This window comes from Prenolepis imparis, unplaced genomic scaffold, assembly GCF_030444845.1.
Source record: "Prenolepis imparis isolate NDT839.2.m4 unplaced genomic scaffold, iyPreImpa1.0 SCAF_17, whole genome shotgun sequence".
NCBI classification, from domain to species: domain Eukaryota; kingdom Metazoa; phylum Arthropoda; class Insecta; order Hymenoptera; family Formicidae; genus Prenolepis; species Prenolepis imparis.
Genome location: NW_028141175.1, coordinates 1,423,523 through 1,450,633, shown reverse-complemented (window position 1 = coordinate 1,450,633; position 27,111 = coordinate 1,423,523). Strand labels below are relative to the sequence as shown.

At 41.3% G+C, this 27,111-nt stretch overlaps 1 protein-coding gene across 6 annotated transcripts in view; it reads right to left on the bottom strand.

The window, feature by feature from the left end:
• Positions 1–27,111, bottom strand: part of LOC145946583 (uncharacterized) — a 216,595-nt gene that overhangs the window by 145,878 nt on the left and 43,606 nt on the right. For 4 of the 6 annotated variants that reach the window (XM_083056282.1, XM_083056286.1, XM_083056287.1 and 1 more), the window contains one exon: positions 12,035–12,076. The exons of 1 other annotated variant lie outside the window; for it this stretch is intronic. In XM_083056282.1, coding sequence (XP_082912408.1) covers positions 12,035–12,076 — 42 coding nt within the window. Of the gene's footprint in view, positions 1–12,034; positions 12,077–12,606; positions 13,050–27,111 lie in introns of those variants that run through there. One more of the 6 variants, XM_083056284.1, reaches the window with a different exon arrangement.

Here is a 27,111-nt window from a genome sequence, read left to right as displayed (position 1 = left end):
TGCAAGAATTGTGCCGAGATTGTACACACATTACCGATTGTATTTAGATCCGCGTGTTAACATGCAAAAAAAAATAAATAAATTCCATCAAGACAAATTCGCTAACTCATTCATCCGTTTTATAAATTGCCCCACGATTTAGAGAGACGTCCAATTCATTGACTTTGACTATAATTTCTACCAAATTCGTGAATAAAAAGTATCGATGCAAAGAATAAAGAAATAATAAATACTGCGATATTATTTGAATCAAACTTTTTACAACACACGTTTTCAATTCAAAGATGTTTTTTGGCAATAATTTGAATCAAAGATGAATTGCAAAATTATTATTATCAAAATGTAAAATTTTGTTGAATTAAATTTAAGATCCAAAGAAGAAAAATTAAAATTTATTTTAACAAAAGTTTAATATTTAATGTTTTATTTTTCTGAATCGTAATATTTTTCATTGTAGATTGAATATATGTATAAACATGTCTCCCGTAATTATACCCAGGTATGCGAAATCCGTGCAAAAGACGTGCGGTCGGTAGAGGAAAGAAAGAAGAAATGACTAACGTTTGCGCGCTGTAAGACACGGCAAACGCCAGTGAAGAAGGCGCGGGGCAAACAATTTCAAACACCCGGCAACGAACATTACAACGCGATATTACGTGGGATGAAATAATCCAGCCGGCTTCCGCCTCGTGAACAGGAGTAAACGAGGCTCCCGTGCTAATTGCCGCGAAAAGGGTTAACGCCGCTCGCTCCCCGCCGTCGGCTCTCTCTCCAGTTGGATATCGCCATCCATATTTAATTAGCCGGCTGCGAGTGTTCTTCTTCCCCGGCGAAAGGCCCCAGGCAGGAAGGGGCAAGCGGGGGACGGAAAAATCATTACGGTTCAGTCCGAGGTCAACCGTGCCATTTTCGTGCAAAAGTCAGAAACTGTAACTTTTTGATCCTTGCGGAGGGGGACGGGCGAACAATTTTATTATATACTTGGAAACGCGATACGCGCGCAGAAGATTTTTTTGCGCGTGGTTAAACGAGGCTCTGTAGTGCGTAAGTGAGATTTTGCACGTGGGGTACATGTGTCTCCGCGCGATTATCGATTTAAAAGCGATTCCTTCGTCCCCCCTCTTTGTTTCGCCATGTCCCGTTGCGCCACTCGCCACCCGGCTCTCCTGCCCTTTCCACGTAGTCTTGGCTCGGCGATTTATTCGTATCGTCGCCATATCCCGAGGCATTATTTCAAAAGAAGTGTCCACACTCGCCTAGGCGAACCGAAGAACAGGAGATGGAGAGGGAGGGGCAGGGGGGAAGGATGGAGGCGAAGGCTGTTTCGCGGGTGGAAAAATATTTCTCACGGCGTTTACGAGCCCGCCCACTTCGGACTTCTCCCATTCTTCTCTTCGTTCTCTTCCACCCTTTCGGGGGACCGTTCTCCACCGATGTGCTTGCGCTTTTCCTGACTTTATTTCACTCGGAAAAATTATCGTTGCGCTCGCGCGCGCGCGCCCCACCTCGCCATTTTCGCTATGTGTGATTGCATATCCTACGCGCTTTCGCGAACCTGTATGCGTGTACGAATGTGCATCTGTATGTGTGTGAACGACGCAAGAACAATGGCACTGAATTGGCGTCTAACCGGTGAGCAATAGGTGCGTCCCTTTCGTACGAATAAAGGCGCGCCCGTTAATTAATGGCGCCGATAAATCAGTACCCGGAATAATACCCAAGGAGACAACAGGAATAGTTTATAAAGCGGCTGCGGACTGCCGATGCCTTTGCTGCTCGCACGTCGCGAACGCGAACGGGGCGATGTCTCCCCGATTGACCTCCACCCGGACGTAAAATAAGAAGGGTCGCGACCTGGCGGTCTTCCCTTCCGAAACAGAAGGAACTGTCCGTCTTTATCTAGCTTAGATTAGATTCGCCTGAGATATTTAATCTCTCTATTTATCTTAGTATCCGCTCTCTCTCTCTGAGATGGCAAACATGTAATAAGACGCTATCTAATTAATGATCTTTACATCTATTTATTTCTGCTAATAAAAGTCGCGCGCACATTCTATTTAATATATTATTATTCTTTGGTTTTTTTTTCTTCTTTTTTTTGTAATCCATGATGGATTCTGAATTAAAATATGCTTGATGATAACTACTACATTTCGCAGTGCTTTATTTATTATTCATCGATTGTCACATAAATAATGTTTTCAATCAAATAATTTTATCTAAAGTAAATTGCAATCTAAATTTTACAAAGTCGTAAAAGCAAAATATAATAGCGATGGTTTATTTCTATAGAAAATCGCAACCTCTATGATATCCGCGCGGTCATGTCCTTCGGATATAGGCCGCACCCCTCACGGAAGTCGATAAAGAATTATTTGTATCAGATACGACGTCGGTCTTCTGGTTGACATAACGTTAAAAAAAAAAAGTCCATGGTGATTCTTCAAGGCTCGATATATAGACCGCGCGCGCTACCGACTTGTCCTTTTTTCCTGATCTTGACAATTTCATCGGATCCGCGTCGCTCGGCCCAATAATTGAGTTCTTTGTAGCTACGTCTCGCGCGAGTTGTTGCATCTAGGTTATAGAAACTGTCCGACTGCAAGACACAGAGAGACAGATTAACGGGTTATTGTTAGGCCGATAAAACGAACGAGCAAGTAATATCGACGGCATCGCCGTCGACCCCGTCAATTCGTCCGACTCGTCGTGCAAATTAACTCGCGAAGTTTCGATTCGATCGACCGCGAGCGCAAACGAGGCAGAGCATTATCGCGTTAGGGAAGCGCGACGCGAGAAGAGAATCGATGTTGCACGACCAAACCCCAGCGGCGGTTCATCATTTCTTTTCTTCTTTTTCATTCACGAGATCTTCGTCTCCTTTCACCCCTCATCTAATTCACTCCTCGAAACTCGGCTTTTCGAGGGTAGGATCGCGCCGCGGCGGACGAATTTATCTTAAAACGCAAAGTGAACCCCGAACACGGCCGCGCATTGATATACGCGCGCAATGTCTATATTTTTATTATTTACGGACCGCGAGATAAGTGAGAGAACCTCCTCCTACACCTCCTACACCTCCGACTCCCCCGCATCCCCGTTCCCTCTGCCAGCAGCCAAGCAGCAGGCGGGGCGTGTATGGTAGTAACATGATAGAGTCCACGGGGCAAGAAACGCGGGCATTCATTTTGCAAGCTCGACACACATTGGTAACCTCTCAGCCCGAAGTTACCCTCCTCCCTCACCCTCTGTCCTCTCTCTGTTCTCCATCTCTACCGCGGTTCTCTCTCCTTCCACCCCTTTCTCCCGCGGGTCCCACCATCGCCGCCACCACTGCTGCCATTGTATCGAAATATCACGTGCCTATAAATCACCGTGAGCACCGCATATTATACCTCCGAACTATTCGCGAGGGGTGGCGGCGGCGGAGGCGGCGGCGACGGTGGTGGTTCTCGATGGGCGAATGGTGGGGTGGCCGGTTCGATCGAAACTGACGCGACGTCGATTATTTTATTTCCCTCCACCGGCTCCGGCCAACAGATGGGAATCAAGCACGCGGCTCTGTCGCGCGCGATTCGCTCACATTCCATAACCCGCAACGGGATGCCAAGCGAGCAAACTTTTATTTTTTCGGAAATGCTATTGGTCCTTCTTTTATGCTGTGCAATTATAATGAATCGTATATTTAAGGAAAAAATTCAATATTCCTAAAGGTATAATTTTTAAGATTAATTTTTCAATTAAAAAAAAAATGTCACGTCTAGTGTGATAAGTTTTTAATGTTAAAAATTTCTTGTATAATCATGTTTCATATGACAATTATATTGAAGTCTGTTGAAAAAATTTGTGCAAAACAAATGGCAAACAAAAAGTTTCCGAGAGTAGTCCGATCAGTTTTAATTTCACTGCAATAAAAGAAATACCATTCTCATTCACAGCAAAGGGAGAAATTTAAAGGGCACTCTAAAGACTCGTAAATATTAAGCAAATCAAGCCTGCTGACATTCATTTAAGCCCTTTTCTCCCTTTCATCGGCCGTAACCTTGTTTCTGTTTCGCGAAAGAAAACGCATTTCCCGAGATAATCGGCTGCGCTACCGAAACCGAGCTCGGTGTCCCCGGACAAGATTTATAAGGATAGTTTATTGTTATTCCACCCCACTTGGTTTTATGGGCCCCTTCGATGCGCACGGTGTAAGAGCGGGAAGTGCTCTGATGCACGGTGGACGAAGGGGCGAGCGTCGTCCAACAGTCCTGTTTCTTTCGGGGCTTTTCTCCTCGAAGCTTAAACGCGAGCCCCCCCTTCCTATGACCTCAATGCCAGTCACGGTGATAGGGATGAGGAAACAACCGCTCAGTCGAGCAAAAAGGGCCGGAAAATCTCCAAATGATACCGATAAGAGTAATTCGGAAGGGAGAATGCTATAAATCTTTTTAATTAGCGCAAGTTATAAATTAAGGCGTCCATCGCCGTGATACCACGTAGAAAAGCACATAGGTGGCATATTAATGTGTGCGCAGAATATGTAAAACAAATGTCTTCAAATGTATTCTCAACAAAAGTAACGAGAATAATATGTTTATTAAAGTTTAATCGACAAGTCAATCTTTCAACAAGTGCGTTATTATAAGTTAAGTTTTTCGACTATTTTTTTCTGCCTTTAAAAATAAATATTAATTAACCCGATATGCGTTCTGGCGATACCTCGCAATTCGTCATCTTCGCGTATAGGTATAGCCGAAAAATAATTTAAATCATTATTGATCGAATATACAGCGTTGAAAAAAGCAACGCAATAGCAACGCTCGCTCGACCACTGTTTCCGCATTAAAAAAATTGGCAAAGTGGAAGTACAAATCATCGAGCGACTACCGGTCATTCGGAAATGTTGGAGTGGCCGAAAGAGGATGGGGACGGGCGAGTGGGGAGTCGAATTGGGAGGGGAAAGGGGGGTGGTGAGCATTTGCAGTAACAAAATGCGAAGCGCTGCACGCGTTAATTCCCGTCCATAAAAGCCATCGACAAATCAAACCTTCGACGTGATTCACTGCCGGCATAAATACAACTAGATCAGCGTGTGTACGAGAAACGTGGTATGAGCGATGGGTCGACAGGCGTTTGCACCCCCTACCCTTATCCGCCCATCCCCTCGCGTTGCAACCGCCGCCCCCGCCGCCGCCGCCGCCGCTGCCGGCGTGAGCCGCCCTCAAACAACGGCGCGAGCCACCCTCAAACAGCCCCAAATTCTATATCTGCGCAACCTTATTACCGAATTATTACACTACTGTGTTAAAAAAATCTGTACGCGTAACGTGAATAAAATTTTACTTTCCAAATGCATTATCCTCTAGTTCTCCCGAATGAACCAATATACATTATTAAAATTAGCTTGCATTATTTTACAAAGAGGTCATTACTATGGCGCTTTGATTTTACAATATTTATCATTTGATAAAGCTTCAGCGTATGCGAGAGAGTTGTATTTCTTGGAAATAGATTTGCGAATATTGTGAAATATTTTGACAAACAAATAATTTTTTTTAAATGAAAGTATATAGATTATCTTTTAGTCAGCTCTTAACAAGAATCTGCAATCTATGATAAAAAAATAAAAGATTTTTGACGAATTAAATATCAATGTTTCTCTTAAAGAAATTGCTATGACACTTTGATTAGAAGATATGTAAATTGTACATACAAATAACAACTTTTTAAGATTGTTGCCGAAAGTGCTCGATGCACAACTGCAAGACAAAAGCTCCGCGTTAAAGATATAGTCGAGCGAGATAAAGTCGGAAGATACGACACGAGTTCTCCTTGCGTTTAAAGTGTGCGCTTTCGAGAACGTTTATCCGTCGCGGCGCGCGCCGGATGTCTCTGAAATATATTACATTATCGCCGCCCTGTTTATGCACGCTTTTAAGGACGCGCGCTTTTAAGCGCGCGTTTTAATTCTCGCGCACGCTTTGAGAAAGCGTTGGTAACGTCCTCAATTGAAATCGTTAAGCTCCCTGCGTTCCTAATTCAAGCAAGCGGATAAGGAAGGTACGTGGACCGCGATAGCATCGACAATATGGAGCGTAATTATTCGGGAAAGATGGCACTTTGCTCGGCATTTTGTCGCCTTGGACCCCTAATGGCCGGTGGTTGATAACAAGGTTTACGGGCCAGACAGCGCTGTCCACTGAGAGATGTTGACAGCGGCTTTCAACCTTCCTGGCACCAAGGCTAGCTCCGATCCGATCACGAGAAACACGTTGGAATTACTTGACTTTACAAAGCCTACCGACGGTCTACGGAATCAAAAGTATCAACTTGGACAATTAACAACAATTTTCTTAAAACAGAATGAGCAAGCACTTCATAGACGTGTTTCACGTGTGAAAAGATTTTACAATCTCCATCTTATGTATATGTCATTCATTAAACGTTCATCACGTTATATAATCATGTATAATCAACTAGTTAACATTAACTGTATATCACATTTTTAATATTCTTAAATAATAAGATTTTAAAAGTGATATTAAATAACAGTTTTAAATATGTATTAATATAATCAAATATTTTGATATACTTTTTAATGCTAACTATTTTTTAAAACTTTGAATTAAATTTTCCCAATATTCTGTCGATAATCCATTTAACAAGCTTGTTAAAAACATTTATTTCATATAATAATTCATGAAAAATTCAACAAAATAGAATTAATATTTGCATGGTACACGCGTGATGACGTTTTCAGATATTGATTATAATTCTCTCAATAGTCGTACAAATTACGACCTTGCATTTCAGGGAAAATGAGTAATAATCGGAATACATACATACATACATGCACAATGATGATAGGATTAATGAGATATGGTCAGTTTATATTGAAATTCTTTAAACGAAATACTACACGCTCTGTCAACTTAATAAATTTTTCTATTTTTATCTCACGCAAAGCGTATAACTACCAAAGAGTCGAGAGTTAATTTAATTTATTCTTAAATTAACTCTTAACTTTTTTAATTTTCCTCTTGTTCTTCTTTAATATCAAGATTTTTTGTAACTCTTCGACGAGAGAGTACAAAAAAATTAATAATATTTAGACATAAAATAAATATTATTCGTCAAAATAATTATCATACAAAAAAAAAACACGTAGCGACAACAGGTGGAGTTAACTAATAAATATGCGCACACGACGCTAGAGAATCGAGATGCATGAGGAAGAATAGGGTGTATTTGCGCAAAGTTTAAGGAATGGCGCTCGCACAGTCGACTGGTTTTGCGGGTAGCAAAATTAGAATGTGTCCCGGTTATTACGGGCGGCCGCGAAGAATTAGCATATAGTAGCGCGCGCGTATACGTGGTCAGACGTGTTGCGCGACACAAGAAGAAGGCTTTCGCGCTAATCTCCGGTGTGGCACTAAATGAGGTGGTGGATTTGTTGGAAAGAGCTTATACTTACTGGGGACACAGAGAGAACGCGCGGGAAATATGGCCGGGAGAGAGTAGGCGGCGAGTGTGTGGCTTCTGCTCGTGAAACTCCAAAGCTCGTATCCACACGTGGACTAACAACAATGGGATGATCCTGCCGGGATTACGCGATCCGACACGAGGGAAAGGCCTGTAGAAGTATCGTTGTTACTGCTTTTCCAGTGTTACGATACCCCGGCGCGTGGTCTAACAATCGTGCGTCTAGCGAGACGTTTCGGTGGCGATCGCGTTGGAAAGCTCGCGCAAGCTACTATTCGGGCATTAAGGATTTCTGCTTACGAAAATTTGAATAGTAAGCGTTTCGAAGCGATGCAAAATGCAAGCAGCGTTAACACGAGATGTTTGTTCGATAATCAAGAACGAAAGAGATAATAAATTATCCATAAAGAATTTATCAATTTTATCTCATGCATATTTTCGTTATATATCTAACGTTGAATAGCCGTACCTAATTCTTATTTCATGTTTGCATTACAAAAGAAATTGAAATCAGTTAATAATATATATTTAGAATTATAAATTAACAAACAAAAGTCACAAATATATAATTAAAGTAGACTCATCGTGTTTGTACAATTGACAACACTTTGAAAAATAGCGATAATCTTTTTTCTGTTTAAAGATTACTTTTTATAAGCGAACTGTACTTTTTATATATATAATGTATTTCAACTTTTAATTAAAGATAAGAAACGCAAGTTCCAGTACATCAACGCGATCTTGTTTTATAGTCGGGATCGCGTCAGTAAAACAGTTAGTCGAACGAACCGTTACGAAACGTTTCCGCGATTTCGAGGTGAAGCCGCACGCATGACCGAGCGGCTGGTGGAGGCGCCGCGCCGGGCGATTTAGTAGTCGACGTTATACCGGTAATAGATACAGAGGGAGACAGAGGCGGAGAGGACGGGAGGGTGGAACAGAGAGAACGGAGCCGAGCGTGGAGGTAGGTACACAGAGAGAGAGCCGGGTGGTGACGTTGACTAATGATGGTGGTGAGAGAACACACTCCAGTCTAACCCGACCTGTTGCACCCCCAATAAACCCCGTCAAACGACGTGCCGCTAAATAGAATCGCGCCGCGTCTTTCGACCCCTTGACTGATTCACCCTGACATTCCGGAACGCGGATCCGAAACTAGAGCAGAGAGTCTGCAAAGATACTCTCGCAGGCTGATTAAAATTTCGGTCGCGTCCTACCCGACATCGAATTCACATTATAAGGGTATACAGAAAACTTTCTTGAACGCCTACTCGGATGTATTCCGCACTTCTTTAACAGCCATTTATCGGAAGAATATAAACACAAAATTTTAACTTGTAACAAATAAATGAACATAGAAAATGAGCCATGTGTATGTCTTTCTCATTTGCACTGCCTAATCGCAAATTTTAATTTTGTAGATAATTTTTATCCATTATATTTTAAAACATTTACAATTTTTAACATCTTACATATATGTAACATCTTTTTAAATTAAAAAATAATCTACAATTTTGTATGCATCTGATGGTTAAATATCAAAAGAAATAATTGTCGTTATTTATGAATAACACGAGTATTTAAGTAAAATAAAAATCATAAAATAAAATAAAATTTTAAAACTGAAAAGAAATTTCACTTGTATCATTATACTAAGTAAATAAAAAACTTTGTAATCTTGAATAACATAATCCCTCTCCCCAAATTAAGTGCAATCAAAATGATATAAAAAAGGCCTAAAACCACGTAACTATTAAAAAAGCAAAGTTTATTAAGTTGTCATTTATCAAGATTTCTCTCTCTATAATCTCAAGATTAATTTGCCAAACGTTTTTATAATTCTCTCAATGTAAAAGGATTGTCGATTAAAACAACTGTCTCACTTTATCGTTCAATATCTGTCATCCATATGTATAGACGTGCGATGATACTGGAACACTCTATGCACTTGTCATGTGCTTTCTTTCACATGACGGGCAACAGGACTGATGGCTTTTCGAGCGGCTGTACGCTCACGGGATTCGTGATTCACGGCAAAATGCCGTGATAACCTCTCGGCATCCTCGATTCCCTTTTACTTCCTGCAAAAGCTGGGGGGTAGACGCAACGAATGCTCGTCGCAAGACGAGCGAACGCGGTGACGTGGAAAATTGTCCGATTATTCGCGGTTAGATAAAGAGCTTCTTCGGGGGTGGCAGGAAACTTGCGAGAGGGACAAAGGGGGGGTAGGCGGGAACGGAGGGAACGGCGGCGTCGGACTGGCTCGTGACATCGTGTACCGGGAGTGGCGGTCGCAGTCGGTGCTAGAAGGTCGTATCGGATGAAAAGCCGAGCCGACGGACTCTCATTCTCGAAGGACGGGCCTGGACGCACCCTCAAGCACCCTCCAACGCGGATTCAATCCCGGAGATCCACGAAATAATCATCCAGCGCTAGTTCATCCCTTCGCTTGCAGAAATCTCTTGCGGATGGTTCCGTCCAGAACGTCTGGCCAGAACGAGACGTCTGTCGCTCTTTCTTCCCTTTCTTCTCCACTACATCCCCTAACGCCTTCTCTCTCTCTCTCTCTCTCTCTCTCTCTCTCTCTCTCTCTCTCTCTCTCTCTCTCTCTCTCTCTCTCTCTCTCTCTCTCTCTCTCTCTCTCTCTCTTCTTCGCTCGCCTTTCTCTTATTATCCGCGTAGGACTCGTCAATTCTGTTCTGAGATAAAACGGCGATATCGAGCGCACAGATCGCATTGTCGGCTCCATCCAGGATCTTGCGCGAAGGACACGGCTCTTCATCCTCGTTATCGCATATATACGAATCTTCCGACGTCAAGATTCTTTAATTTCTGATTTTGCCGCGAACGATAATCGATCGTTAATTGTATATATATATATATATATATATATATATATATATATATATATATATATTTGGGAAATTAGAAGCAAATGTAATTGGTTGGTTCATATTAACAATATGAACTCACTGACTCCCCAAAAAGACATTTTGACCCGATTCATACCTAAACAATTAATTACGCGAAATTTAATTGCGCTTACATAAATGTTGAATATAACGCACAACAATCTAATTAACTCTAATCTAATTAAAATCCGCGCCGTTAGAATTCCACCTCACTGACGCCGAAAATTGCCAATGAGAAAGAGACATCCCGACTCCCAAAGGGAGTCAAAGGGAACGTTCGCAAACACGCTCCACACACGTTCAATATTACTATCGCAGGCTATCGAATCGTCCGAATCCAAATAACATCGATAAATATTCCTCGCCTCTCTCTCTCTCTCGCTCTCTCGATCACTTCGATACTCCCCGAACGTCATTTCCCCGAATCGTATTCAAAAAGAGAAGGGCCGATCTAGATACGAGAAACGTAAAGGGAATACCGGAGTCGCCCTGGAGATTCTTTCGCTCGCGCAGTTCTTAAAAAGGTCGTGTGCCTGGTCCCTGCACAAGGCATCCCTCCGCCTGTGCTTTTCTCCGCGGATTTTCGCGAGAGGCCACCGTGTTCGATTCTACGAGCGCCGGGGGAGAGCGGCGTGACGGTACGCGATGCGCATTTCGAATCGCCACGACGCGACGCGCCTCGCCTCGCCTAACCGTACTCGGCTTCATGTACTTACTTGCCAGGTACGTGTACTACCTTGTTTACCACGCGGTCTTACACACCCTCCTTGCCGCATGGCGCCATTGTTCTGAAAATCAAGAAATGTGTCACCGGCAGCGAGGGTAAAAAGCCGGGAGCCGGGAGTCGTCGTGGCGTTGTCAGGCCCAGAAGAACGGTTACTCTCCTTTATTCCGTCCCTTCCTCTCTCCTCACTCACTTACTCGTTCTCTTGCTCTATCTTTCTCTTTCCGTTTCCTATCCTCTCTCATCCGCTCTCGCGCACCCGACCGAAGGAGCCAACCCGTGCCCGGTTAACGTTTGAACGGTAAATTATCTTGAGGACTTAAGCCCGCGTTAGTCTAATACCGAGATCCCAGAGACTCGTCCTCCACGGAATCTTAATTCCGCACCGCGCTCCCTCGACCGCACATCGCAATATTATCCGCGCCCTACTTGGTCTTGCGGCCCATTTCCATGCGTCTATACACTTGCCCGCAAAGATCTCATAGTATCAATGTTCATCGTGAATCTTGTGACGAAAAGAAACGAAGAAAGTGGGAGAAAAGTTTAAATACGAAGATGTATAGCATGTATAAATTCGAGGATTAAATTTTAGTAGCTTGTAATATTATTTTGTACAACGGTTTGTAGCCTTCAAAGTTTGCGTAATAAATGATATGCTTGTACAAATGGATTTAATCGACACATGTCTAACATTTCAAGTCAATTAACAATTGACAGGTTTTAATTGACATGTATCTAACATTTCCACAATGATGTGAGAGAGATTAATAATAAATAAATTGTGCAATTACGCACGAGTTAAATACATTAGTTCTTTTAAGTACTTTTAAGTACCTTTAAGTCTTAAATCAGAATATAATTCTGAGCTTGCGTTCTTAATATGAAGATTTTATATGTCAACAAATACAATAAAAATTAGTTTAAGACTCACCGGTACGATGCGTAATAACAGCGGAGTTGTAGAACATCGGACCTGTAAAATACAAATATATTCAAATTATTAAACAGTGTCTAAAATAATATTTTTTTTGAACAATTAACGTGCGCAAATAATATCTTTATTCGTTTCTTTAAATAGGTATTTAAGAAAAGAAAATTATAAAATTCCGAAAGAAAGTTATTTTTAGATACATTTAAAATTTTATAAAAAAAATTTTATAAAAACTTATCCATCTTAAGCAATGTTAAAATATATATATATATATATATATATATATATATATGTATATAATTATAAATATTTTATTATAAATGTTTTAAAAATAAAATCTAAAATATTTTATTGCGTCATATATGTCGTGGAGATAAAAACGCGCGCACACACACATACACACAGACAAAGAGCTTTCCAACAGACACAGTGTGACACAGAGTATCATTCTATCTTCTTTCAATACCAGTGGCCAACAAAGATAGAATGATACTCTGTGTTCTTGTTGGAAAGCTCCTACAATTACATTCACAAGTAACAAATAATAAAATAATAAGTTATAAATTTCTAACCTCAACGGTTGCTCCGCTATCACCCGATGCCTCCCCGGACCTGCTCTCCCTCTCTTACGAGTATTTGTCCGTTGCTGCTGTTTCGTAGCATTCACACAATACTCGCTCACGAAAACGCTGTTAATTATAATTTCGGGCACACTAATTACAAGAACGCAGTGATTACAAGAACGACGCGACACTTTACACGACACTCGATGTTAACCGTACATGACGCGCACTTGATATCGCGATACGAAAATACATAATACTAACAATAAGTAAGGTTATAATCGCGATAAATTAAGCGATCGCAAATCCAACGTGAATAGCGTAAAACGCACACTCTACATCACAACGAGAGAATAATGCGGAAACTATACATCAAGAAACTACAATCCGCACTTGGAAAGATCTTTTACGATATACTATACTTAAACACACACGTAACACACTCGTCTCACTTCACTACCTACTCGCTCGCTCTCGCCGCGTGAATGACAGCGACAAGCGACAAGGTCGCGTCAACGCCGAATTTTGTGACGTATCACGTGCTGTTATTGATACGTGATACCTTGCTATCATTCGCAGGGTGAGATTGAAACGAGAAAGTAGTGAGCGCGTGTTGTTTCATTTCATTGTAATTATACCTCTCGAAATATAGATCGTCGTCTAGTGTGATTATGATTTTCGTATTATTCTCTCATTGCAATATAAAGTGTGCATCTTGTGCGATTCGCGTCGAGTATACAAAGCGCACCTCAAGCACAATCGATTAATCAATTTATCGCGATTATTGTAATCTTTGCATTATTTTCCTGTCACGACATAAAGTGCGTGTCATGTATTCTCTTGTCAGAATATATGTATGTAAAGCACGCGTCGTGTACGATTCACGTCGAGAGTATCGTGTAAACTGTCGCGCGATTGTCATATTTTGGTAATTAGTACGCGCGTGATCGTTAACAGTGTTTTCGTATACGAGTACTACAAAAGAGTACTAGCAAAGAGAATGAACAAGAGAGAAGAAGCATATTCGGGAAGACAATAGTAGGAAAGCAAATTATAATTTACTTTATTATTTATTACCTGTAAAGTTAGTTACCTGTTTCGCGATAGTAATTTATGTTGATATATTATATTATTTGTATTTAAGAAAAAACATGCATAAATAATAAATATATATTATATATTATACATGTACATATTATACATATATATATTAATATTAATGTGTGTTTCTGTAGATGCATATGTAGAATATAAAATATTCCAAGATTATTTAAGAGTTATAATTAGATTAATTAATTATTTTCATAAAATAATCTAATTAATTATAATATTAAACATTATGTTTCTTTAATATATATTTTTTATTATTACAGTTTATATTTTATATTCTATATAGATATATACCGGATGTCCCATTTTAAAGGACCCACTCAAATATCTCAGAAACACTGCGTTAAATCAAAAAATGTTTCCTACAAAAGTTATAGGGTTTCGAGGGGGACATAACATAGTAATATTCATATGACCTTGGGCGGCGTCTCCAAGGTCAAGTGAAGGTGAGAATACATTTTTTAAATGGAAACCCATATTTTTTATTATAACATCTTTTTCTACTAATTAATTTGAACAACTTTTATCTGAAGCATTTTTTTATTTTCCTAATATTTTTTCTTCTTTTCAAAATTCATTCTCACCTTCATTTGACCTTGGAGACGCCGCCCAAGGTCATATGAATATTACTATGTTATGTTCCCCTCGAAACCCTACAACTTTTGTAGGAAACATTTTTCGATTTAACGCAGTGTTTCTGACAATGAGATATTTGAGTGGGTCCTTTAAAATGGGACACCTGGTATTTGTATTTGTTACAGATCAACTTGTGCGCACCACTCCAGCGATACACATTCGGTGAGTGCTTAATTTTTATTTTCATCTCCAAGTAATAAGATTTGTGAAAATATTATATACATATACATATTTTTTGTTTATTTATTTATTTATTATAATTATTTGGCCACTTCTGTAGGCCTATTTAGTATTAGCAAATTAAAAATTTTTGCTTCAAGAACGTTCCAAAGTTCCGTAAAAATAATTTTATTGTCCACTAAAAGTGCGATAAGCTTCACGTTGTCGTCATTCGCGGCGCAAAACCGCTCCGACGAAAAGGTGCAGACGGCTGTACGATAAGAGGCCGCTTCTTCAACTATAGGATAGGAAAGCCGTGCCTTCGTTACATACTTATATGTATATGTATATGCGGAAGATGGGAGATTCGCGCTAGCGCATACCATTATAGGTAGAATGCTGCTAGCAGGTTAGTCGTTATTAGTCGAAATGCTAGCTAGAGGTGGTTAAAGCAGGCGATTCGTATGCCAGTCGGTCCTTCCATCTCGCGAAATCGCGCGTTTCTGTCAGTCACAATGGCCAAGCGAGATTACTCCCTCCAGAGGGCACGATGCCGCCTAATCAGAAATTAAATCTTAACCTTAATTCCTTATTTCCTCTGAAACGGGCGAGCTCGTGCGCTAAAAGAATTCTCGATCGATCTCGTCCGGAACCACGAGGATCGCGGAACGGTTTTCTCTTCTCTCGAAATGTTTCCGCGCAAACCTAGGACACTTTGCGACTTCGAATTCTCATCAAATCAAAATACAGAAAGAAATGCATAATAATAATAGTTATCAGCGCAATAAATCTACAAGCAAAATCATTATTATCAGTGCAATGTATCTATAAACATTTTACGAATTTTAATTGTTTTTTGAGAATATCGATGTTTTATAAATTCTATACTTTTGCGTCTGTTTCAATCTTTCTCTGACTTTATATTTTTTATTTTATTTCCTATTTTAGTGCAACATTTCATACAATTTAGTTTAACTTGACAACATTACTTTGTATAATTTCTATGCTTTTAAGCACTCATAGGAAATTATTGAAATTTGAAAGACTTTTACAATTGAATATTTTCTCAATTCTTGTACAGAGAACATTATGAATTTCATGTTGAGTCTTGTGTAATTTTTGCAAGACTTTACTTTAACGCAAAACGATAAAAGTGAGAATCAATAACGGAATCTAACTATCGCTACTATCGGATAACTCGCACGTACCATTGAAGCTTAATAAAATTCCTGATTATTTCCCTTCTCCAAAGATCCTTGAAGTATCGAAGTATACAAAGGTTAACATTCCAAAATCTGTTTTCGTATGGTCGGCGATGTTTCGAACATACGACCGCTGGTTGAGTTGATTTCGCGAAACTCGCAAGCGAAAACGCTCAAGTTATTGGTAATCCGCGCAAGAGGATTCACATTCGATTTTATTTCACAGTTTCCTTTATGCGAAAGACGTAGGATTTCTATTAGCTTTGTGCCCCGGTTAGATTGAATAGCCGCAGGCTTCCACAGGCATACGTTCGCGACTGTTTCATTTACAAATGTATTTCCCTCTCAGACGAAACTTTCAATTTAGCCGGATGCTTCCTGCGATGGCAGCGAATGCGTAAGCGGGGGCCCTTCCGTACACGCGATTCGTCTGCTTAGAAGGTAGAGAAGCCCTTTCCCCTTTCCAGAAACAAATCGAAACGACAGACGAATTGCTTTCCGCGATCAGCCGTCTCGCGTTTTGCATTTCGACTACGAATAGATTCATTTGCGGTCAGGCAATAATCGTGTTCAAGAATGCGTGCGTACGAAATACTTTGATGTGGAAAATTCTATCGGGTTGTTTTATCAATATTTTTATATACATATGTTTTATGAATATTTATGTTATAATCATTACGATTAATAAAATACGATTACTGTATTTGTATAGTAAAAGAAATATTAACCAGATGCAAGTTTAATCCATCTTACTCAATTGCTCTATATTATAGAAAAATTTACATCTTCGTAACTATATATATAAACAAGAGTACAACTTGGCAAACTTTTCCCACATACATAAACGCAGTTTCAGATTTTCCTCGTAGGAATAACAGCTTTAAAGCAAACCGTGCATTAAAGATACGCGATAAATCGAACGGACAAAGTTTATGAATGCATACTTGCGTTGAGGCAAGTTCGCGATATCTGATTCATCCAATGTATACGCCTTTCGAGAGACGCCGCGAAAAAAAGTTGGTCGAACGATGGGAGAGTTTTACGAGAGACCGGCGCCGAGTTCCGTTGAAAACTACGTGGCAAGTCCGTCAATTATGAAGCGACCTTTAATAATGAAAGCAACGGAAGGAGTTCCCTCGGGCGGCATCACCATCTTTCATGCTTACTGCTTAACAGCCGAGCGTCTGCAGGCACCGTTTTGCCTACCGCGGTACCAACCCCATCCCCTATGTCCTATTTGCCCTCTTCCCGTCTCTACACCTTTTCGGACACTTTCAGCTCACATCGACCCTTTCTTTGCATTAACCCATTCCTGTTTCGCTATTTTCGCAATACTAGGTGCCTTACGTTCTGCATCGCGAATCTGACGTGAAATGTCGTCACATATTTACATAAAAAAAAAAAAAAAAAAAAACATTGAAAATTAGAAAACAAAAATCTAACTATAATCTCCTAAAAAAAGAATAGCTAAACAATAGCATAAAACAATAAATCAGTAAATAAGAGTTTTAGTGAATTAAAAATTACAAAATTATATATTCTTGTCGTCAAACATTTTTTTACATACAGCAAGGCCAATCATAATAATAGATTATCGCATACATCGTAGATTTTTATTTAAATGCTCGTACAACGCAGAGATTTTTTGATAATGTTCAATGCTGCTTGCGGAACTCTGTACAATTTCTTTGCCGCCAGAGGCGAGCTCTCCTTTCGTGAAAAATGAAAATCAAGCGCGTCGGGAAAATATTCGCAAATATACAGACACAGATGCTGCGCGAGATGGTCGACATGGACTTTTTTTCCGGCTGCCTGTTTTCGTAAATCCTCGTTTAATGTTCTCCTCAGCTCCCGACGACACTCGAAACAGTCACGTGGAATGCGTGGCTTCTCGCGGCGTCATTATGGAGTGAACTCAGACAACCATCCACGCGACCGAAAAATTTGTCGCATGTAAAAAGAGGCAAGTCATATAATATCTAACGAGCAATATCAAACGCTGCTTACTATTAATTTATAATTTAAAATTAGAGTTATTTCTTTCATTGTTTTGTTTTTACTTATCTTGTCGTTTGAAGAATTATTGTGTAATATTCTCTAAAAAATATTTATTAAACTATCAATATTTAAAAGAAACAGTTATTGCATTATTCGCATTATATTTATCCGAAAATTATATCTAAATTATGTATGCGCATATATATATATGTACGCATATAACACTATAGATTAAAATACTGTTATTGTTAAAAAAAAATTTACATTAAAAAATGGTTATATATTATATATAAAAGCTTTAGATTATGCTTACATGCGAAATCTTTAAATTCAAAGAACGACCGGATTTTGATGACGGTAGCCGAAAGTAAGAAACAGTAAAGTTCCTCGAATCCGTTCGCTTCCCTTTCACGTGGGAACGCCCAATACTTCCACGAGTATATAAACGCAGGGAGAGGAAGCCGCGGGACGTTTAATTATTTGCGTTATCACGCCAAAGACGGACGATAATCAGATATCGGCAGGGAGCGTCGCGCGCAAACTCATCCCGAGCCATGGGTGCCCGCCCCATCCCCTCGCGTCCGCAGTCGCTCCGCTGGCTCGGCATATATATATATATATATATATATATATATATATATATATATCAAGTCAATAATTAACACCAGTTACAACTTGTGGGAATAGTAACGGCGTTTATGCTCCCGGGGACGTCGTATTTCAGGGAAATGTGCTCGTGCCGTCGTGCTGTACCGGTCCGTAGGAGCACCACGAGGATTTGTCGCTTAGCGGAGGAGGTGGGTGGCAGAAGGGGGTGCGAGTTCGAGGCGTCGGTGGTTGTTCGGAAGCACGGAGAGGCAGTGGGTTCTCTCTTTCTCGCTCTCGCGATGCAGCGAAACGGGACGGGACGAGAGGGGTAAGGTGGCGCGAAACGCTTCTGCCACGGTTAGGTCGCCGGTACCAGATGAACAGATACGGAATATGGGTGGTGGAAATATAGATTTAGGCTAGAGGCGACCGCCGCCAATGTTCTCCCCTCGCTCGCCTTCTATCTCTTAGTCATCCCTCCCTCTTTCACTCTCTCGACCTGCGCTCGTACGTTCTCCATTTATACATACGAGGAACTCACATACGCGCCCGCGCGTTCTCGCATCTTTGTCGGTGTGTGAATGTACGTGTGTGTGCGTATAGATAGCGAATCCGCGGTTCCGACCGCCTAAGTCCTCAGGTTTACGGCGATTACGGATTCACAGGCGATCTTACAACCCCGCGCACGACTCGACGTTGGTTGTTCGTATGTTTGGCTTGAGTTTCGGGTTTGTGCGCCGCCACGGTTTCCACGAGGAAGAGAAGGCAAGTGGGACGCCGGGAGAGGTGGCAGCGGGCGCCGGAGGTGATTTACTGCTGGCTTACGGGGGTGTGAGACGACGCCACGACGCTAGATCGCCTATGAACGGGTTAATGGAGCGAGCGGGCCACGCCACCCAACGAGCACGGCTAACGAAGAGAGAGCCTCCTCTCCTCAACCCCACCCGACCCGGCTTCTCCGTCTTCTCTCGGTTAACTCGCACCCTCGCACCGCCGACGGCCGCTCCTAATCACTAATGATAACAATATTACCGGCGAAAACCGAGCTAAGACCGAGCCGGTGCGTCAGAGGCTGATTTAGTGCGACCCTTAGGAACACCGCGATCGCGCTTCGAGCCGCGACTTAATCGCGCGCGGCGTCGCACACCGTTAATCGACTGAGTTTATCGGTGCGCGGTTAGCGTCTGTTAACCCGTTAACTCTTACAATCGTCATTAAAGAGAACGTATTTAATAAAAAATCGATGGTCTTCATTCTAAAGAGTCTAAATAAGTTTATAAAGAGTAAACGCGTAACAATACTCTCGGTATACGTTCTACGTGCAAATAAGTTGCAATTAAACGCGAACATGCGCATAATTATTTTGATGACATTTCATTAAGAAAAGTTGAGCTTGGAAGGAAATTGATGTACAAACTATAAATACTTTTTTCATGCTTTTAATTCTAGAATCTTTAAAAAAATAAATTATTTTTCGATAGAGAGAAAGGTGTAAAAATACGTACAAAAATAAATTAATTAAAAAATTTTAAATCCATACTCGGTCAATCTCGGTTATGCTTTTCTCGAAAGAGATTATAATATGCGAATATTAATTATATTATATAAGAAAGTGCGGGAAAAATTTTTTTTATTTATCTGAAACTTTTAAACGGCCAAATATATTTGGATCGTGGTATTGTACAGAATAGAAAGCTTAACTTTTAACACGTTGATTCTCGCACGAGTCGGTGCTCGTGATATATTGCTCATTTGAACGTGCTGTGTAATTAACGAAGAGTCGGAAGAGAAGGCGATCGTATTTACGAGCATTTTTACGTGAACGTTTTATCGCGACGCGACTCGGTCTTATCTCGACCTTGCGACGAGCGTATCGCGTGCGCGCCCCAGTTTTTAATATATCCCTCGATACACAACAAGATCGTCGTTTTAGCGGACTAAAGGGGGATTGGAGTCGTAAAAGGGTTTCAGGCCGTCGGAGACGTTACACCAGGCCGTTAGGTAGGGATGAAACAGTTTGTGCTAAATCAGAGCGCCGGTCGTTAGAGAAGATATAGAGACTAATTAAAATAAATCTTAGAAAGGAGTAATTATACGTGTATTAGCTGGCCCTGGTAGCGGACGTGATGGACGACGCAGCAGCAGATGTACCCAAACGGCTCTTCATTCCTACATTTTCCTTATTGCTGGACGGACACGTTGCACCCACTGTTCTGTCCAACCGACCTCATCCCCGGGATTAACCCCTGTGTCTCGCAAACGGCAGCACAAACGGCCTGTGCGCGAGAATCGCGCGCGAAATTATTTCTGCCAAAATCAATTCGTCGAAATATCCTCCGCGCCCGTTGCCTTTTGAGCTCACAGACAATTAGAGTTTAGCCCGCAAGCCCAATTAGTGCCTGATCAAAGTAACATTTATCCACGGCTCTTTACTTCCGTTCTCATTAAGCTCATCAGTGCATCGGATGGGCACGTGTTCATGGCGCGATATTAATTTACCTTTGAAAGCTATCGAACAGGCGCGATTCGCAAATTCGAGCGACGACTCGCCAAAATTCCCAATAAAATAACCCAACTTCGACCGCGCACCCTCCCCTCGGGCCACCCGACCCCTCGCCTCGTTCTGTTACGGCCAATCCCGCCTATACCTCTCTCTGTGTGTTGTTTCTCTCCCTCTGTGCCAGGAATCAGTGAACTCATTATTACGATAAACTCGTATACATATTTATCGCGATGCATTATTACTCTTTCGCCGACGGTCCAGCGCGGTCATCGATTGTGAATTTCATTTGGCGACTTAATGTACCGAATAGTAATGCCGCGCCGTGGTACTTTTCATTAACGCGCACGCTGTTTACGGCAATAAGCCCAATTAAAAGCGTTGTCGACGTAAACGTTAAATCGCTAGCGTTATCGCGATATTCGCCAACTCAGGCGGCAAAATATTTCATCCTACCAGTTTTCTTTGCCATCGGAGGGAGATTCGATTTGCCAAATAACGGATGTGTGCGAATGCGCGGCATTTCATCTGGATGGAGATGGATAATTTGGATATCTTATAGAGTTTCAATTCGACAAATGCGAGTTGATTCGATTAACTCTTCGATGTATCACAGTAATTCGCCCCCCCCCCCAAAGTTATCTAATAAAAAAATGTTTGTTTAAATAATTTGTTCTATTTCTCCAACAGTTTTTGTGCTTCGATATATAATAAAGTAACTTCGATAAATAGCTCGAAACACAACCGTGTTAGCCACAGCTATCGCTTATACTTATATTCGAGAGTTTGCGCGCGTTACAAAGTTTACATTATCTTTTATTTATTGCACCAGTGATACATACAATATGGGGGCACAAGCGCTTCTTCCCGGTGTTTATCGAAATAATGCTTTGGCTTGCGTTCGGTTCGGTCAGCACCAGCTGTAGCGCTCATTGCCTCTAATATCAATAAATTTACAGGTGCGTTGTGCGCAAATGGCTAGGCACGCTGCGTGCATCAGTTCAAACGAGTTTAATTCACCCGAAAACATATGCGTGATACGATATAGTCTCTCTTAATGCGATAAAGATTGGCTTTCTAATAGCCGCTGTCAAAATGCGAATTAAATCCGGCTCGTGATTCGTCTGAAATTTTAATAAGAGATTACTAATAAACCCCCCACCCCTTATAATAACCGCAAAATTAATACGTCATCTAAAGCATTATTTCGTTTTGCTTTCGTTTTGATGTCGATCCAAAACGCATTGATATCCCTTTGAGTTGAGAGATATAACATCGATGTTATCATTATTATTATTAGTATTTACGTCACTCAGAAAACTGTTGTTGTCATACAGTTTCGTAGCGTTCATAATTTATTAAACAAGTTGTGACACGTTGTATCATTGATATTTGTCAAAGAACAAAGCAGCTTAAAAGCTCTGCGCTACGGAGATTTTCCATTAAACATATACTTTTGTACTTGTAAAATAATCTACTGGTGTATGACGCTACAAATCAATCGTATAAATGCAGAAATCATTAATACCTCAACAAAATGCGGTAATTTATGAGATAAAATGAAATTATATCAAAATAATTGTCGTTTTATAATCTGATTACCAAAGGAATATTCTGTAAATCTGAAAAATATCGTATAATGGAAACGTTTGAGAGAGAATCGTTTCCATATCCAGTGGCAAAGTCGCAATGCATCTTGCGTATACAATGTTGTACAGCAAGTAGTTGACGTTACGCCCTGGAGCTCCGTACTCGCTCTCATCTCGACGGTTTCGACACTTTGCAAAAGGAACTCTCCTAATCACGCCCAGGTCTGTGATTCCGTCTACGAATTCTCTCTCTCTGTCTCTCGTCTCTGTCGTCTCTGTCGCCACGTTCGGCTACGTAACGGTGAACATGTCGTGGCGTTAATGTCGATACGATGACGCGTGTGTGCTTACACGAGCGAGCCGAGTCGGGACACGTGCGTCGAATGGCCAGTGAGCAGAGCTCGGCGCAGGCGGGCATTAATGCCCGCCGGACAAACGAGAGAGGAGAGGCAAAGGGGTCAGAGCTAGCGAGGGTGTAGGTAGGTACAGTTTGCGCGGAGGCGGTGGATGGTAAAGAGAAGAAAGATAGACCGGACCGGGCGCGAGCGAGAAAGAGCGAAGGGGTTGCGTGGAGAGGCGCGGGAGAGGGACGTTATTGTTATCTTAGATTTATAGTCATAACGGATGGTACTACCTCGCTAGCCAGCAACCCCGAGCGGTCTTATAATCACCCTCCCCCTTCGCCTCTTCCGCCCTCCCGTGCATCCTCGACCATCCAGCCGCCTCCCGCCTTCCCCTCCCGGAGTCGAGCTCGCCCTCGCGTAGCTTCAGCCGCAGTTTAAGTGATTTGCGACGCGGTGGAGCCGCCATGCAGATCCTTTTGCCTGTAACCACCCCCTCCCTACCTCTCTTGCGCGTTTCTGTCCCCCGGACGCCGCCACCTCGACGACCCTCCGCAGAGAGAGCGATTCCGCGGGTAAAACGGGCACGGCTAACCTTCCCCCTTTCCTCTTTCCTCTTTTCCACCCGCCGCCACCACCGCGAGGGATTAAGTTGCCGACGGAGAGCACGAGGGGAGGCGAATGATGTCCGTCGCTGTGGGCTGCCCCCAAATTATTATACATTGAGCAATAACGCGAAAGTAGTCGCCCGATTCCGCGGCCTCACCGTCGCGTCCTCGCCTCGTCCGAATGAACGAGTTCTCGCCCGATGCGACCACCAAGTTTCGCGGATTGCCCGGCCCATCCTTGCGACGAGCCTCCCTCGTGAATTCGAACAGGATTGGATGTAACGTCCCCTTGCTCGCTTCGCGCGCATATAACGATGCCGCCGTAAATTGTCGCGCGAATCTCACCAGGGTAATCTCGTATCGCTCATACAAAGATCACTTTTACCGTTAATCCTTTTGTACTCGACCATGATAACGTACGTTCTCTTTTCTTCTTTTTTTATTTGTGAAATATGCAAATTTCCAAAAATATAATTTACTTTTATTTTTATCAATAAAGATAGATATGTACTTGGAGTTATTATTTAGATCCTTGTAAAGAGTATTGTTCTTAAAGATTCAAATTTTTAATTAGTTGAAGAGAGATTAAGACACATATGATTTAAAGAAATCAAAATATTTTCACCAGTGCATTATTTTACTTTGTAAAAAATATGAATATTAATTATTCTATACTAGAATAATATTTCCGACAATAAGATAAAAATTGGCATAAAGCTTAACGCCATCGAAATTATATATACATGTATATAAAATTCAAGATTATATGGAAAAAATTAAAATTTATATTAATCGCTTTTGCATGCACCAAAATTGAAAATTGAACTTTTAAATGAACATTAATGAATATTATCGAACAACTTTAACGTTAAATATTTTTACAAAATTTTATAGTTGTATAGTTTTGATTCGTTGTGTGTGTCAAATATAAAATATACTGTGCCAAGGGAAACGCAATAAATAATCGCGCGCCGAATCTCCGATCACGTAGTCAGGCTTAACGGACGATAATGAACTCAACACCAATCATTTTCACGTTAGGAAGCCATTTAATAGTTTAAGCGCTCAGGGCGCGCGAGCGACGGAAAGAGGAGGGAACGATTCACTTGGAAATTCCGATATTTCGGGACACGAGGGTGACGCAGAAAGCTGGGGTGCAGGGCTGCGCCCGGAATGAACTGTTGTGACGAGCACGTAGGTCTGCGGATGGAGCCAATCAAGAAACCTCGCAGTCAGCGGATTTAACCCGTGCCGTCGGTTGTTACCCTGACTCCAGCCGTCTGCTTCGTGACTCTTCGATCTTGGGGAAAAAGCGACCATTGAAACTCATGGACGCTCGTTGTCACGCTTCGCCAAGATGCGAAGAATTAAAAGTAAGCTGCAAGATGGTGCAATTTCTGAGTTAGTTTCTCGAGTCCCCTTAATTGTATTTATGAAGAAAATATGAGAACGATTAATATACTTTATTATACCAACTTTATCAAAATTATCGCGCAGATTTGCGAAGCTGATGTGTAAAATGCTTTAGAGACTTTTCTATAAGCTAAGAAGCTAACTTAGAATTATATATTAAATTTTTCAGGGGTTCAATGACTCTCTCTATAAAATAAAGAGATTTTAAAAGTAATTTTTTAAGAAACGGACTAGTAAACTAAAATATTTAATCAGCTTATTCGCTTACTCTAGTCCATCTTTTAAAAAAATGGAAAAAATGAAGAAAATTGAAAAATATTATCTTTAACTAGTTTGGATAATACGAAAGGAATCGCATCGGAAGCAGGATGTCGATCAAATTTCCTTTTCTCGAAATGTACAGTGATTCGACAAAGGAATTTTTAGTGGAAAGAAAGGGGTGCACGAGCAGAGCAAGCTCCCTCTTGTCTCCGTCTTTTTCGAGAAAAAAAAAGTAACTGTGAACGCGCGCGCTCCTTAGGAACAGCGCAAAGAAAATCGCAGTAGCAACCGTAGAACGAGGGAGAAACTGGCGGGAGGAGAGGCTTGGGTCTGGAGGGTGCTTGGACCGAGACGCGACGACCCGGTTAGGACGATAAGGGATCCCGTGGAGCTTGATGGAATTCCATAGATCCACGTCGGCGTCGAGACAGAGTCGGCTAAGCAGCCATTTAAATGCAACCGATGTGTCTCGGGGAGCTATTACATCTGATGGACGGTTATTGACGCGCACTGGCTTATACCGAGCAGCAGCGGCAGCACCACCCCCCCGTCTCTTCAATCCCCTCCGACCCTGTATCTAGACGAACCGCGCGCGAGCGAGTGAGCGAGAAACAGAGAGGGAGAGGGAGAGAGAGACAAGGATAGAGAAGGAATGAAGAGCGGAAAGAGCTAGAGAGAGAGAGAGAGAGAGGGCAACCAACCCCCACGGGAGCTGAGTTCAGCTCACCGTGCAAGAGACCAACCGTCAGTGTATGCGTCCACTTTGTGGTGGCGGCGGGGATGGAAACGGGGGACGTGGGTGGCAAACCACCGCGACACATCGTCAACTGTCCGATAGAAACTGTTGTTGCGCGAGGGCGCACGCCGACCGATCTCCAGGAATACGAACGATCGAATTACCATTGCCGCGTCCTCGTTTCCATCTCTTGCGATCTTAAGATCTTAGGTAAAAAACCCACCCATCTCGCATTCCCAAGACGAAAAAGTCACAATGTCTTCGCGCTCTTTGATTCATCCATGTTGAAACAGATCTGCCGATCGATCGAAGAATAGGATTATTAATTAATTTTTTATAATATTCTAATTAAAAAATTATCCATTCTTTAATTAAATAAACACCCGACTTTATATTAAATGACTACTTTGTTCTCAGCGTTATTTTACGACAAGATAAAAATGTGTCTTGGCTTGCAAATTAAATATAACGAAAAAGAAATTCGATTCGTTTCACGACGATTAGATATATCGAAGTAAAGCGCAGCTTGCAAAGAGCTGTCACTCGATGTGCAGTTCGATCAAAGAATACAAACTGCCATATTACCGGCTATATTCGAGTACCCTTGAAGCCGCTTTATAAGAAAGGGGCGAGTGCTTCTGTCCTTTCTATTCCTTCCAGAGTTTCGGAAAGGACCACTTTACCATATTTGAACTTTTGTTTCGAAGCGCTGTTCAATCCGATAGTTTTGATCTTTTTTTATATACATATAGGTATATATATATATATATATATATATATATATATATATATATAAATCATTCTATTTCTTGGTACTTTAAAAATTAATTATTGCATTGTAATTCAAATATATAACACAACGTAAAATAATCGAGTATTTTGCATCAATCGAATCAATTTCGGTAATTTGTAGCAAGAATTATAATATTAATGCGTTACGTAAATTAATGCTTAATCAAACTCTTCTCGCTACTTTCCGATGAAAATAAGTTTTACTGAAATCTTTCCGGCCATACGACATCGTGGTGAATCGTTGTCGCAACTGTTACGAAATCGCAATCGCCCAATGTTGAGAAGACCCGGGGTTGGCCAAGGAATACGAATGATCGAATTACCAGACCGAGACTCACATCTCATGAAAAGGCAAGGAAAATCCTCTACAACGCTCTGTCTGGGGATCCTCCAAATGAAAGTTCAATATTTTATCTCTTTCGTTGCAGTCGCGAATCTCTCAAGCTAATTACGTACATTAACTGATTTGATCAAAAATTTATATTTTCCAGCATTTAAGGAAGATCCTTTAATATATAATCTTTGTCTAATAATTTATTATAATATTGTATATATACTAATACTTTCGTGTGAAATTTGTA